Genomic DNA, 14,915 nt, shown 5'->3' with positions numbered 1-14,915 from the left:
TCTCCAATTTAACATTAACTTTTTTGAATATAATTAATCTAAAAACTAAAACTACAAATTTATTGGGCAGACTTTGTTCGATTAGGTGTGAAATCGAATGTTGGTTGGGGAATACCCCAACTGTTTTTCAATACCAAACGGTCCCACGGAAAATACCCCCAGTGTGACCGCACAAAGCCGCGTGTGAGATGCCAAAAGAAGCAGCAAAAGCATAAAGTTTCCGATTTTTTGACAATTAAACCTAGACTGTTTGATGGCTTTTCCCACCACAAGTGCCCAGCAAGCCGAGACGAACCGCAAGATACTCGAGGAGATACAGACGAAGAAGCAGCTGCTCGCTGGGGGGCTCATAAACCTGGGACTGACTGGCACTACGAATCAGGTGGGTTCATTTGGGTACGGATATGGAGATTCCAAGGGAATTAAACGAACCTTTCCCCTCCCAGATGACAGCACCTCCTTTGCTGGGACAGCCGACGACAGCCACCTCTCCCGATTTTCAGGTGGGCGTGGGCATTGCCACCAATGCCACATCCACCGCCCGCTCTGCATTTAATCCAACGAGCTCTACAACTCTGGGCTTCTTTGTACCTCAGGATTCGTATTTTGGAAACAGTTTTATACCCGTGCTGCCTCGTCTGGAGCCGCTGCCGTCGCCCGCGACCACGCCCACCACCACCACTGCGAACGCCCCGGGTATCAGTAAATCGTAGTAGGATCAATAAGAGCCACAATGGCCCGGATGAAGCTGAGGAAGCTGGAGGAGTACCTGCAAGGTGTTGATGGCTTCGAGCAGCCCAAGATCTTACTGGAGCAGTATCCCACTCCGCCGCATATTGCCGCCTGTATGGCCCATCATATGCAAGCGCAGCACGGAGATATTGAGGGCAGACTGGTGGGAGATCTGGGCTGTGGCTGCGGAATGCTCAGCATTGCGTCCACTCTTCTGGGCGCCCAACTAACGGTGGGCTTCGAACTGGATGGCGATGCGGTGGACACATTCAGGAGCAATGTGGTGGAGATGGAACTGCCCAACGTCGACTGCGTCCGGACGGATGTCCTGCAGCTGGCGGGAAGCAAGTGGGAGAAGTCCTTCGACACGGTGGTAATGAACCCACCATTCGGAACAAAACACAATGCTGGCATGGACATGCGATTCCTTGAGGTTGCTCTGCGGTTGGCCAACACAGCGGTCTACTCCCTGCACAAGACTTCTACACGGTGAGAATTTCATTGTTTTGAAAGACTTTGATTCAGATTTGCTATTCTTGTAATCCTATAGACTTCTGATTTACCTCTTCTCATGTGAGCCTTTTAAATCTTTTCCGCAGTGCCTACATTCAGAAAAAGGCCCAGGAATGGGGCGCCCGCGGCTCTGTGGTTGCCGAACTTCGTTACAACATAGACGCCAGCTACAAGTTCCACAAGCACAAGTCAAAAGATATTGAGGTGGACTTCTGGCGCTTCGACATCAGCGAGGAATAGAAATAATTAACTCGGTTGCATTTAATTTTGGACATTATTTATGTATTTTAAATTGTAGCAAATAGGAAAAAATTAAAATTGATCATATCTCTTTTCTACTCCACATTAAAGACAACGCCCTGGGCACATGCCAATTCCCCGGAGTGATTCACAGTAATGGTGGCCCGTTTGCAGTATTGCTTCCAGGAATCTGATCCGGATTCCCGACCTCCTCCAGTGGCCTTCTCACCACCGAACGCTCCTCCAATCTCGGCGCCATTGGTTGTAGTGTTGATGTTGACGATGCCACAATCTGATCCCTTGGCTCCAATCCATTTGAAGGCCTGCCCGATGTTCTCGGTGAAAATGGCAGAGGACAAACCCTGCTCCACCTCGTTGTTCCATTCGATCGCTTGGTCCACGTTCTTGGCTTTGAGGATGTAAACGATGGGTGCAAAGGTTTCACGATGGACAACGCTGGCATCGTGGGCCAAACCAGTGATAACAGTGGGTTCTACGTAAAAGCCATCACGCTGGATAACTTTACCGCCGAAGGCCACCGTTCCTCCCAAGGATTTCGCCTCCTCGATCGCTGTTTTGTAGTTTTCCACGTTTTGTTGCGTGTGGACGGGACCGACCAGAGTTTGTGCGTCCAACTGGTGTCCAATCTTGGGTATTAGCTGCTTATACTTACCAACCAGCGCCTTTACAAACTGATCGTGCAGCTTTTCGTGCACAATAATCCTTCTGGTGGTGGTGCATCTTTGACCACTAGTGCCAATGCAACCAAAGAGCGCTGCGTCCAGGGCCATTTTAACGTTTGCAGATTCATCGATGATTAAGGCATTATTGCCACCCAACTCGAGGATCACTTTACCGAATCTGCGCTGGACTTCCACGCCCACATCTCGACCAGTTTGGCAGCTGCCGGTGAAGGAGACGAGGTTTACTCTTTTATCAGCCACCAAAGTCTGACCCACATCAGTTCCACCTTGGCAAAGGGACACCACTGGCGGGAGATTATTCCTGCGAAGCACATCAGCCACAATTTTGGTGGTGGCCACCGAGACCAAAGGCGTACTGGGAGCTCCTTTCCACAGGACACTGTTGCCAGTGGTCAGCGCAATGGCTGCATTCCAACCGAAAACCGCATTGGGGAAATTGTAGGCCGAAATAACGCCCACCACTCCCAGAGGACGCCAGGCCTCCAGAATCGAGTGATCGGCTCGCTCGGAGTTGATCAACTGACCAGAATAGATCCTGGAGAGACCAACCGCGTAGTCGCAGATGTCAATGAACTCCTGAACCTCTCCCTGACCCTCGCTGTAGATCTTGCCCACCTCCAGGGAGACGAGCTTGCCCAGCGGTTCCTTGTATTTCCTCAGTTCATCTCCGATTTGGCGAACTATTTCGCCTCGCACGGGAGCCGGAACCTGTCGCCATTGCTTGTAGGCCTCCACGGCTAAGCCGATGGTCTGCTCCAGTTCCTGGACATTTCCCTGACGTACAGTGGCAATAGGTTGGCCAGTGCCGGGATCGTAGCTAGTGATGGATGGACCACGACCCTGCCATTGACCGGAATATACACCTGGATTTTCCCGCTCTAAGCCCAATTCTTTTAGGAAACTGTACTCCGGTTGGTCAATTAGAAATGATGAGGATGCTGAGGAGTAACTGGCGGATTGGGTGACCAGTTGGCGAGGCAACGCCAGCCTCGAAAGATTTCTCAAATGTGCCAACATGCTGCAAAAAAGCGAAACTCGTGCTTAAGAGGAGCAGACAAATCCATATCATGAGTATGGGTTATATGAGTATTCATATTTAAATATTGTTTATCATTTATTTTAAATTGTATTACTGAATGTTAAATAACAAAATTTTCAAATGGTTCTTATCAGTCATCCATACTTTCACTTTCTTAAGTTTTAACTGGCTATCATTTATTGAGTAGGTATTAAAATATTAGGCCTTCTTTAACTAATTTTGTAAGAACTTAGTAACATTTAATTTTTGCTAATTTATATCTGTGTAATAAAATAATAATCTACTTGAATTTTCAATGTTTTTTTTAACGAAAAAGTGTATTTTTGGTGGAGGAGAGCAAGAGGAGATTTATGGATTACTGATTATGACCTGATACCATTCTTATCGAGCGATAAGAGCTCCGTCTGTTTTCTGGTTGCTGGCTGGAAATTTTTTTTTAGATCCCCAGCAGTGCGGATCCACTGATAGCATCTCAATTGAGGCGGTACTCACTTGGAATATGAATGCCCGGATTGGAAGTAGGACTGCCCGAGTCGCTAGTCAATTATCAACTGAGGGCAGATCTGGCTTTTGTTGGCAGCTTATCGCGGGCATAAACTGAATTAAATGCAAAGAGAGACGGTGGGGAGCTCAGTTGGCGTCTTATCAATAACAATAAAGGAATTGAGAGGTTGAATGCAGCATGCAAATAAAATCAAAGCATACTTTCAGATGGGGGAAAAAAACTAAATGTTAAAATTGTTAATGGTTAAAAAAAGGAAGTTAGTATGAAAGTTTAATAAGTTTGATATTAGAGTGTATAAGTTTGAAGTAGACATTTTTAAGGTGTTGACATTTATGTTTTTTTGGAAAGAAAATTTGAACATAACATATTTATTAGCATTAAATTTATTTATCCTGTTTAAATTATCGTTATCATTTTCGATTATTAGTCCTCGATTGTATTAATCTTTCTGTTACCCTGGCAACTAGTGAACTAAATAAGCCGTTTGTTCGTTAACTCATATTTAACAGATTGTTTGCTGTATTCTCTTAAGTCTCTAAAACCAACATAAATAATGGAGGTGCTTGAAGAGGGAAATTTAATGGATAGAGTGCCGATTTTACTACAGCGTGATCTTGAGTTTTACCAGGTATAATTCCATCATTTAGCTTTAGTCGTTATTTACGTAACTATATCTTCAAAAAACAGACTCATCAAAGGGTGCTTCAGGAACCAATTTGCTCAGGAGTTGTGGGCGGAAAACTGGATTTTCCACGCTACGCTTCTTTTGCGGCTATTAAATTAATAAGATGGTGGGTATTTAAAATATAATATTATCAAGGATTAAAATGATTTATTCAAAATTAAACATACTTAGGTGGGAAGATGAGTACTTTGCCTCTTACCGAAAACCCTCTGGACTTTTGCACACCGAAAAGGAAATGAATGAAGGAGATTTTGTAAGATGTTATTATTTTATTTTAAAAATTTAAGTAAGTGATATACTTTGTTTACCCTAGTCCAGTGTCACCGTGAAGACCTCTGATCCGGATAAGTTTGTGCAGCTGGTCACCAAATCGGCGGACTTATTACTGGAGCACATTCATCGCCTTTCCCAGGAGTCCTTGGATCATGCCGACTTATCCGTGCTCACTGCCACAATTGGAGCTGCCTCTCTGGTCAAGAATTCCCTCAGTGTTTATATGCAGGCAGCCACTACCACTATTTGTCCCCCAAAAGGCGATGAAAAGGGTGGAGCTCTCAAGCTCAGTTTCAAGCAATATTCCCAGATGTCAGAGGCTTTGGCTGAGCGACTATTGGATCTCCATTGCCGATTACTATTACTCTATATAATGCAAGATGCCGACTGTCTGCATTGGGAGGATACTCAGCCGTTTTTTGAGTCGGAGAGGGGTTCCTATACCGTTCAGATGTGGTGGCATTATATGCGGGGCTCCAAAACCGATTTGTGGAACTCTGTGCCTCCGAAAATGGCTCAAAAGATATTCGCTGGAATGCTGAACGAAACACTTAGTGTACTGACTGTACGATACACCCAGATAGTAACCAGTGTGGCTAGATCTACGCTCCATTTGGTGGACATATGCAATATGCTCCTCTGCATCGCTGAACTATTGCCCCATATTTGTGAGAGTGGTGAGGCCTATGTGGGATTGCAGCTAAGTAATCAGAGCGTTATCCTTAGGGATATTCACGCAAAGTGCAGGGAGCTATTCTACTGCCTTCTTTTAAGGGGATCTCCACTCGGAGTTCTTTCCAAGGTAAAAATATTCCTAATGTTCTAATACTTTTCAACACCTTCATAGGTGATTACAAAATATTCTGAAATATTACAAATTGTGTTGGTATTCTACTTAAAGTTTGTGTACTTAACAAATTCTCTATTATTTCTTGAAGGTTTTCCGTAAAGGCTTGGACAACATGGAAATGTTTAGTTCCCGTCACGGCTTACCCAGTGCTTGGATTATTTTTGCTCTTCCCAGATATTTTCCCAAAGAGCAATCCTGTCAATGGGTCACCGAATTCTCTGATCTTTCTACCAACACAGCAATTTCCTTGGACCTAAGGGTCTTACTTGCTTTTCCAGAGGCAGATTGGTCGTATCTGTTAAAGATTCTTTTGATGAGAGATGCCTATCTCACTGGCATTATAATGCGACATCTGATGCAGCATTTACCATCTTCGGAAAACTTCAAAAACGTGGCAAAGATTTCATTTACCAGCGCTGAAGGGGCTCCCCAAAAGTGCGAAGCTTTTTTGTGTCGTGGGGAGTGCTTCAATGTCACCGATTCTATAGCTGGGGATATAGGTAAGTTGGTATAAAGAAACTTAAGAAAATAAGTTCATATAATAATAAAATATATATGGTTTTTTTTTAAACAGATCCTGTCGGTCAATCCAACTACCAGATAGTGCTCTCACTTACTTACTTAGTGGTAGCTGTTGGCAAAGCAGTGGATATTAAGTCCTGTCTGATCAAAACCCTGGAAGAACATGCGATCACAGGTTGGAGCGATTGCCTGGACAAAAGACAAGTGTGGAACCAAAAACGAACTCCTTGGTTGGAAGCCATCATGCACTTCGTATACCCAGTTCTCGACTGTGTGGTGGATATGTTAGTTAATGCCGTGGAAAATGGAGCCAGCATGTATGTACCCCTAATAAGTACTAAATGTTTTTTTTTTAAATAAGTAAATTTCCATACAGGTATCAGGCCATGTCTTTGGCTTTAACGTGTGTTTCTGAGATCTGGGACTGTCTTCCAGAAGGACTGTACAAAATCGCTTCTTTGCTACAGGACATTATACCAGTTTCAACAAAACCATTGGGAGAATCAGTGCTATTGCAGGTGGTTTTTGCTGCTCTCTATACGGAATTGATCAAAACTGCAGAAATGTATGAGCAGGGTGAGTAATTAGTAGTAACTAAAAAAAATACAAGTAAAGAATATTAATTAATTTTTAATTATTTACAGCTAAAAATGAGGACAAGGCCGCCATTTGTTATTCCATATCGGAGGCGATTTGCTCCATTGACGAGGACGACAAACACACGGACCAGATCGAATTGTTTCTTAAACAGGCCAAGGAGAGTATTAATTTGGACACCGATTTCGGGGGAACAGTGGGGAGCAATAATCGAGGGGCTGGAGGAATGAGTGCTGTGAGTACCATCAAAATGGACGATTTGGCCTTGACAAATGCGGAATCAGATCGGCTAAGCCACAGTCCGCCAAATAATTATGCCATGGAGTTGGATGTGGGAATCGCAGATTATATTGCAGAAGTTCTAGTCAGCGATGTTTTGACCACCAATATTGGAAAACAGGCCCTGAAAGTGGTTTATAATTATTTGAAGTTCAACAAGGATTGGTTGCTTGAACAATTGGGAACGGGCGACAATGATCCGAGTCCTTTTCAAGGTGTTCAGGGTCAGAATATCAAGGAGGCAAAGACGTCCGTGCTGAGGTCCATGTTCTTCATTGGGAATACCCCATTTGACCAGCTGCTTACGGGCTCCTTGAAAATCGACTATGTCAGTTGGCTGCAGATGCCGTTGTCCTTGAATCCGGAAAGGACCTGGCTGCATTTAACCAGACGCTGTGACTTCCAAGAGGATGCCAAGCTGTCGCTGCCCGAGGTGGCCATGGTGGCCGGGATTACCAAGATAATGAAGCGGCGCAAGGAGTTTCCCAAGTGAGCTACGCGGGAAGCGTCATTAGCATGGCATGCACTCAAAGAAATTGTAGGCAAGCACTGCATCTAAATAATAAGATTAAAATTAAATTATTATGAACATTAATTGCTATAAATTGGGTTGCTATGAGCTTAAAAACTTGTATTATTAAAGGAAAACTAAAAATATACTTATAAAGAAAATCAATTAACCAAGAAAAAAATGTTTTTTATCTACAAGTAAATTAGTTACCATAAATAATTAATAATTAATAATTAGACCTATGTCTAAGAATACTAAGAATATTTATTTGCCATTATAATAAATATTAAGTTCATAAAATGAATAAACTAACATCCGCAAAACAAATACATTTTTTTAATATATTACCTACACTTTAGATCTATGTATAACAGCAGCTAGGTGAAGATGTAGAAACCATGTCCCAGGTTTATAAAAACGTCCGTAACTGCAGGACATGATGTCAAAAAAATGTGAGGAAATTAAATTTTGCGAGTGTGGGGCAGCTGTGAATTATGTTGTAGATGCTGGCGACAGTGCTGAGTTTTCTCGGGGGGATGGCTTCCCACTTTGGATGTCATTAACGCCGCATAATGCAAACAAGTCGTCTGACGATAGGCACCTTAGCAAATGCACAGCACAATAAGCAGAGGGGCTAAAAAAATATTTACTCTTGCTCCTCCCCCCGAATGTTGCCCCGTTTTCATTTATATGTGAGGTTGAGGGCGTTGTGGCAGCCGAAAATGTTTTTGTCCACATTCTGCGTAGTCGCCTGGTACTTGGCAATTGCTCAGCTTTGCTCCTGGTCGTCTTTGGAGCTTCTTTTTGCCCCCTGCCACTCCGCTCCTCATTCAGCCGGTTATGAAAATTACTGAAACGTGGCCAAGGGAGCGGGGGAAGAGGGGGTGAGTCGGTAGGACCAGCAGGACGAAAGCACGCACACACAGGACCACACCAGCAATAGCAACAACATGAGGGCATCACACACAGGACAACGTGACAAATAAAATCAAGCTAGCATTGGTAAAAAGAACTGCAGGTCTTTAAAGACTGTAAAAATGCGCTACGATCTAAAATTAATTAACCACTGCCAGTAGCATCTTAAATAAAAATATATTTTAAATTAACTTTCAAGATATATGAGCTGTTTTTAAATGCACTTTCGTAATTTGCCTTTAAAATTACTGCCAAAATATTATAAAATATTTTCTAATTTTAAACAGAAAGTTTAACTTAACATTTACATTTATTTAAAAGTTCCATTCCAAAAAAGGTGTCAATATACAGAATAAATGCCAAAAAAAAATTATTTCAAATCAAAAATTTTTATCAGCGTACAATTATTGGCAACTTTAAAGAAAATCTGGTTTTCATAAGATGACACATTAATAATAAGTTATAAATAATATGACTAGGAAATGTAGAAAAACATATAGCCTGCCTTTACTTATTCGCATTTAAAATAAAAACCTATAAAATATGTAACTGAGCTTAAAATAAAAGGAAAACAGAAGTGGTTTTCAATAAATATTGAAAATATTTCCATCAATATGAAGTATTTCAATAGGTTTTTAATTTATTATGAGCGTCATCCATTCCATATTTCATTTAATCAACAAAGAAATAATTGAGGTTTCCATAAATCTCAGCATAAATAGATGTTTTTTGTGAAAAGCATTTAAAAAGAAATAAACGAGAGTGTCCCTTTCGTAACAAATCAACTTAGCCGTTTCGAATGCAGCGCCCCATTGGCTGGCATTTGGCTACAAAGTCGGTGGCAGTGGGAAAAGCAGCCTCAGCGGCGACTCTGACTCCGAAAATAAAAACGATTCCTTGCTTGGTCCTTTCATTCAGTTTCATTCAGCTGGCGCTGCTGGAAGCGTGCGGACGTTCGTTGTTTAGAGCTCGGTCATAAAGTCAAGTGGCAAAGTGGCAGTAGCACCTTACAAAAAAAATTCAACAAAAAAAAAGTCCAACAAAAATAAAAAAGGAAAAATTGAAACCTAAAAAAAAAAAAACAAGGAGGGCATACAACGTGCGGGTGTAAAGTGCAAATGGTAACGGTAATTTGCAGACATTAGTTGCCATACACACTCACACACACAAACAGACCGGTGATTAAATGCCGTGGAAGGAGAGGTGCGAAAAGTGTCACATTACGCATACGCAGCGTTTGCCCGAATTAAATGCTGAAATTTAAAAGCACAACGAGCTGTTCAAGTTGGAATTGAAAATGTTTGTCGTAAAGTTATTTGGCCACTTAGTATGCCAAGCACGTAGTGGATTTTTGTGATGTGGATACGGCTCTTTGATTGTTTTATTAGCTATTCCTTTGGACAATCACTTTGAGTTTGGGTAAAAAATATTTGAAAAAATGAAGAACTAAAAATAAATGATATGATAAAACATAAATAAAACCTTCGAATTGTAATAGAAAATTGAATTATAACGAGAATGTTATTCATGTAAACAATCCATCATATTTTGAAAAAATAAAATATATAATAAAATAACATATTTCATAAAAGAATAAAACATAATATTGAACTATAAGGTAAATTGAATGTCATGATAGGCATCTTTTGAGTCCTAACATAGCCATAAGTATTTGAAGTAGAGTAACACACAATACGTTTTAAAGTAAATCGTACAAGATATAAATAAAATACATATATACAAAGTTAGCCATGAGTCAAATGCAACTGCAAACGCAACGCGTTCGCCGCGGACGTCACCATCACCGTCATCAGTCCGCAGAGCCTTGCGAGTGTTTACGTCCTGTGATAAGAGTTTTCGGTCTGCTGACTTCATTCGGTAAGCTCAAGTGCCTGGAAATCCATGCCACTGAAATAAAATTCCTCGCTCGGTGCCCAGGTGACCCCCTGGTCTCAAGATAATGCCAATCACGATATGGGGTTATGATGCATGTGCATGAATATATGTATGCATGCACATACATATCTCTTTTGGCCCTTTTCGGAATGTTTACCCTTGACAAATCGTAGGAAATGGTTGTGCATAGAAATCATAGCCACAGGATATGTTGAGTGCTGTGGCTTATTATATTTCTTGGCACTGAATGCGAATTGTATGGCTAAGATGCTGAATAGGGACATGTTCTTATTGGCTGCTTTTGTTGTTCCTTTCTATATAATTTATTATTGAAGCCATTTTTGCGTAAACCCAATATTGCTACCCTTCTTTCGGTAAACCGAATAAAATACATTTTAGTTAAGGGTTCTTCCCCTGCATTTCACCAGAGAAAGTATGTTAATTTATTTTACACATTTACGGTATTTTGATAAATAATAATCTTTTGATAAGGCAATTAACATTTATAATTTGATTTGTATTTAAAGCCTCTTTTGCAAGGGCGTTAAATAACATTATAGCTTAGCTTAAATATTGTATTTCATGACTATATTGACAAAATCAATTAAAACTGTAGAATATTAATTTACATATTTCTCCTCATCAATTTCATAAATTTAATTATAATTGAATCGTTGAAGCCGGCTTTGTGTTGCATTTTATCTTTAGAAAAAAATGTGTGTAACAAGCTGTCTGTGAGTTTATAAATGCAAATTAAATTTATTAGCAAGCATGAACAAATAATTGATATATTAAAAAAGTAATTATTTGCATTTTCTATTGCATGCATTTTTCCACCCTCTTTTCAAACTGCGAAAATCCAATCAATTTCTTTCATCGAATAGTTCCGGCCATCTGGTGCAGTTATCAAAGTTGGCTTAAACGCTTATCACGGCCAATCATAACGATTTTCCGGCAGCATCTGACATTTCCCTAATGCTCTTAAGATAGTGAGCCACTCGTTTTTTTCGAATTTTGATAAATTGCCTGGCTGGAGGAAAACAAAAACTTTGGGTCAAGTTCAAACTAATTTCTTTGCAAATTGTTTTGGGGTCTATTATGGATGCAGTGGCACGCAGAAAAACAAAGTATAAAAGCTTGATGTAGTTCATAAGCCCCGCAGAATAAAGGAAAAGGTTGGGGTTCTCCCAAGGAAATCCTCTGTCGGAGCCATTAACAAGGCATTGGCCTCTATGCAGCTTGCAGCTAACATCTCGCATCCTGTGCCAAGAGCAGAATTTTCCCGTCCCGATTTTCCCCCTTATCAGCAACTTTTCCATACGGTCGACAATGAGCTTTGTTGTTAGCCTTTTGGCGCCAGCCATTCGCCAAGTTTCCCTTCCCCTTTCCCCTCCTTCCATCTATGTATTTTCCCTCCATCGCTTTCAATTATCCAGATAATTTTGCATGTTTTTTCGATTTCCGCTTTTTCAAATTTTTTTTTCCGTTGACAGCATTTAATGTAATTGGTTTGGTTTTGGTCCTGCAGTTTTATTTAAATATGAGGCATATATCTAACTGACTTAATCTGATTGGTTTTTCGCGGCTCGGCATAATAAAAACAACTTAATTAGATTGGGTTTTTATGGTGGGTAAATGGGTGTGGTGGACATATCTTACCCATTGGAAGTGGATTTGGTTGAGACAAAATGGCGAAGCCATAATGTGGTTAGAATATGAATATTTAAGGGGGAAGCTTGACAAAATTTGCGAAGGGCGATTAAAAAAATTTGGCAACAATTATTTGTGAAAATCGATTCAAATGAGCTAAAAAAACTAAAAAATCCATCTACATTTGCTTATGATGAAAACTAAACAAAAATAAAATAAAATGATTTATTTTTTTACTTCCTTTTTGAAAACTAAATATTTTAGACATATTTCTGGCAAAAGATATAAAATTACCCGGAAATATATTTTTATGTTCCAAGAAAATTATTTTCTGGTTTTGTGTTCCAACCCAATAACTCCTCAAACCAACCTCGTTTCTTTTCATTGGTTTTGTATTACATTTTATGGCCCAAGCGTGGTAAACAAAAAAGCCCCAACTCAATAAATATGCTTATAAATATATTTGCCTAGACAAAGTCACATTATTTTATAGGCTCATTCAAGGATAACACTCCTCGTTGTAACCCCCCTGACAAGGACCCCCGCATCGAAACTTTCTTAAGCCATTTTTCATTTCAGTTATCTGCGGCGTTGGCGTTGATGTCTACATGCATGGCTATCGGGCCGGTCTTTATATAGTGTAAGCCAAAGATCCAATATCCTCAAGGAAGATTTTAATTTCTGGTTAGTTTTTCAGCCGTACTGGTAATGTTCATTGAGATCAAGTGGCTCGTAACCATATTTCTGCAACTTCAGTGCTCAGAGTGGGTATTATTATTGGACATACAAACCATTGTTTGATTTGGTATTATTTTATTTAAAAAAAAAATTAAAGGAAAAACACTTGAATCGTCTAAAATGTCTATATCCTAATAAATAGTAATGATATGACTTTTTGTGACCATTTGGTCATATGTAAACTTCTATCTTAAATTTTAAAACCTCTGCAAAGATATTGAGAATGTATTATTTCTAACTCAAAGTTTACATTCCACGTATTAATTCCTTTAATGACCGACTTCCTTCAAAATTTTTCCCAGTGAAATATATTGCTTTGAATATATTCATACACATATTTATGGATTTAATTTGCTTCAGGGATAATTACCAGCGGAGGTCCTGCAGCTGCCTGGCTTGCTGGCGACTTTCAGCGATTTGTGGCGGATGGCGACCCACTCCCGTTTATGCGGTCATCGGCATCTGTCTGATACTATATCCCCACAATCTGTGGCTTAGTTATGTGGCCGGAATGTTCCTGATACTCCTCGGTGTCCTTAGACTCTGCACACTGCTCAGATTTAGTCCCTCAAAGGGAGACGAGGGCCTCCTGCCGCAGTGCGACTTTGAAAAGTGATGGCAGACAACGAATATCTTTGCTATTTGTTTTTAATGTCTGTTTGTTTTGTGTTGATAGGGTCTCCAGTTTTGTGGATAATATGGAAGATGATTTCGCGGAGGTTAGCGCCTCACAAGCGGCCTTGGATGACGAAGCGGAGGAGGAGGGCGACGACCCCCCGGCAATAGATGATGATGTTTGCTAATAGTTAAGACATTACACTTTTTGTTCTCATTTGAGATTTTAGTTACACTATTTGCTTTATGTGAGATTTTAGATTATTTTAAGATAAATGATAACATACGATTTGTAAAGAGGTTTCGATTTAAAACTTAAATATATATTGTGTTTTTTATTGTATTGGAAAGATCCCCTAACTTAGAGGACCTATGTATTTATATGCCTCATCGAGTTAAGCTGGAAAGAGAAGTTCTGAATGCGAACATCTTAGAATTTTCTTAGAAATTTAGAAATTTCTAACACCCAACCAAAAGTCTTTTTTTTCTTTAATTATTATGTATTTTTAATTTCGTCTTTTATTGGCTTTTGTGGTAAATGGATTCCTATAATGACTAAAGGCCAAGATGAGCGGTTGATTGTCAGTCTGATCCTCTTGAAAAAGACTAAAAGCCCGTTCATCGCCATAATTGTCCTCCTCATTGTAGTACTGATTGTAATACCTAGAAGGTGGACCTGCTGGTCCATGTCCGTATCCTGGTGGAGGAGGAGGAGGTGGATAGGGATAGGGTGGATACGATCCTCCGGGATATCCAGGTGGACCCTGGGGTCCAGGTAATCCAGGCATACCGGGATAGCCCTTTTCTCCCTTGGCTCCCTTTTCTCCGGGTTCACCCTTGGATCCTTTTGTACCGGGATAACCCTTCTGTCCCGGCTGTCCTGGTGGACCAGGAGGTCCTGGAGGACCCGGTGGGCAATGGCAGTGCTGCGGCTGAGGCTGCGGATATGGATAGCTTGGGGGATAGCTTGGCGAATAAGGCGTCGGATGATGATGATGATGATCGTAGTCCTCCTCTATAATCACTTGCTGTGGCGGAGGAGCAGGAGCAGGACTTCCAGCTTGAAGGGTAAGAAGCCGAGGAACTGAAGGATCATCCGTGGCTCTAACACCACCAAGAATTGGCAGTAGTAGCACTACCGAAATAAACAAGTTCGCTAAGCGAACCTTCAAAGGCGACGACATGCTGTAAACTAACCAAAATCAGATCATTGTCACATCTTTTATATGGGGACAAAGCTCTGAAGAATGACGATCGAGAGAATCATTCAAAAGTACCGTTAAATAGCTCATTTTAGATTTACAAACCTTGTCATACAATCCGTCTTATGCAAATTCCTCTTGTTTAATAAACTAAGCCAACTATTAATAAGGTGTGCATAATTTGCATAAAAATCAATGAATGAGTTGCGTTTTTTTAGCCGTTGACAGAACTTTCACACTAAATGGGCATTGGACTTTGTGATTGAGCCATGAAAAGTGAATTCTATGTCGATTGAAATAACTTAATAAATAAAAGAAGACAAAACCTAATACTGTGAAAACAGCAATAAACTTCAGATAAACTTAAAGGAAACCAGAGCATTGACTTTAATTTGGAGTAAAGAAAACTACTTACCTGCGGAATTAATTTAAATAATTTAATATGTACT

The 14,915-nt window shown here is 40.4% G+C and overlaps 6 protein-coding genes across 6 annotated transcripts; 4 read left to right on the top strand and 2 right to left on the bottom strand.

The window, feature by feature from the left end:
• The first annotated feature begins 153 nt into the window (after positions 1 to 153).
• On the top strand, positions 154 to 713 carry LOC108047719 (SOSS complex subunit C homolog). The gene is made up of 2 exons (XM_017128020.2): positions 154 to 382; positions 447 to 713. Exons 1-2 carry the CDS (start codon positions 254 to 256, stop codon positions 711 to 713), a joined length of 396 nt encoding a protein of 131 aa, XP_016983509.2. The 5' UTR covers positions 154 to 253.
• A 20-nt stretch (positions 714 to 733) lies between these two features.
• On the top strand, positions 734 to 1,619 carry LOC108047718 (rRNA N6-adenosine-methyltransferase METTL5). The gene is made up of 2 exons (XM_017128019.2): positions 734 to 1,221; positions 1,332 to 1,619. The coding sequence occupies exons 1-2, from the start codon at positions 734 to 736 to the stop codon at positions 1,483 to 1,485; spliced, it is 642 nt and encodes a 213-aa protein (XP_016983508.2). The 3' UTR covers positions 1,486 to 1,619.
• Positions 1,506 to 3,796, bottom strand: LOC108047717 (putative aldehyde dehydrogenase family 7 member A1 homolog). The gene is made up of 2 exons (XM_017128017.2): positions 3,721 to 3,796; positions 1,506 to 3,207 (listed from the first exon to the last, which is right to left on the bottom strand). The coding sequence occupies exon 2, from the start codon at positions 3,204 to 3,206 to the stop codon at positions 1,581 to 1,583; it is 1,626 nt and encodes a 541-aa protein (XP_016983506.2). The 5' UTR covers position 3,207; positions 3,721 to 3,796; the 3' UTR covers positions 1,506 to 1,580.
• Positions 3,797 to 4,286: 490 nt separating this feature from the next.
• LOC108047709 lies at positions 4,287 to 7,432 on the top strand. Its single transcript, XM_017128003.2, has 8 exons — positions 4,287 to 4,361; positions 4,421 to 4,524; positions 4,590 to 4,671; positions 4,732 to 5,493; positions 5,630 to 6,041; positions 6,116 to 6,380; positions 6,440 to 6,639; positions 6,708 to 7,432. Exons 1-8 carry the CDS (start codon positions 4,287 to 4,289, stop codon positions 7,430 to 7,432), a joined length of 2,625 nt encoding a protein of 874 aa, XP_016983492.2.
• Positions 7,433 to 9,855: 2,423 nt separating this feature from the next.
• LOC108047706 lies at positions 9,856 to 13,452 on the top strand. The gene is made up of 5 exons (XM_017128001.2): positions 9,856 to 10,243; positions 12,491 to 12,551; positions 12,601 to 12,675; positions 13,010 to 13,261; positions 13,326 to 13,452. Exons 1-5 carry the CDS (start codon positions 10,117 to 10,119, stop codon positions 13,450 to 13,452), a joined length of 642 nt encoding a protein of 213 aa, XP_016983490.2. The 5' UTR covers positions 9,856 to 10,116.
• Positions 13,453 to 13,770: 318 nt separating this feature from the next.
• Positions 13,771 to 14,472, bottom strand: LOC108047708 (collagen alpha-1(XIII) chain). Its single transcript, XM_017128002.2, has one exon. It carries the CDS (start codon positions 14,446 to 14,448, stop codon positions 13,771 to 13,773), a length of 678 nt encoding a protein of 225 aa, XP_016983491.2. The 5' UTR covers positions 14,449 to 14,472.
• Positions 14,473 to 14,915: the final 443 nt, after the last annotated feature.

Source organism: Drosophila rhopaloa, unplaced genomic scaffold (genome assembly GCF_018152115.1).
Source record: "Drosophila rhopaloa isolate 14029-0021.01 unplaced genomic scaffold, ASM1815211v1 contig_163, whole genome shotgun sequence".
Lineage (NCBI taxonomy): Eukaryota > Metazoa > Arthropoda > Insecta > Diptera > Drosophilidae > Drosophila > Drosophila rhopaloa.
The sequence above is the reverse complement of the archived record's forward strand: the minus strand, read 5'-3'. Positions and strand labels throughout refer to the sequence as shown.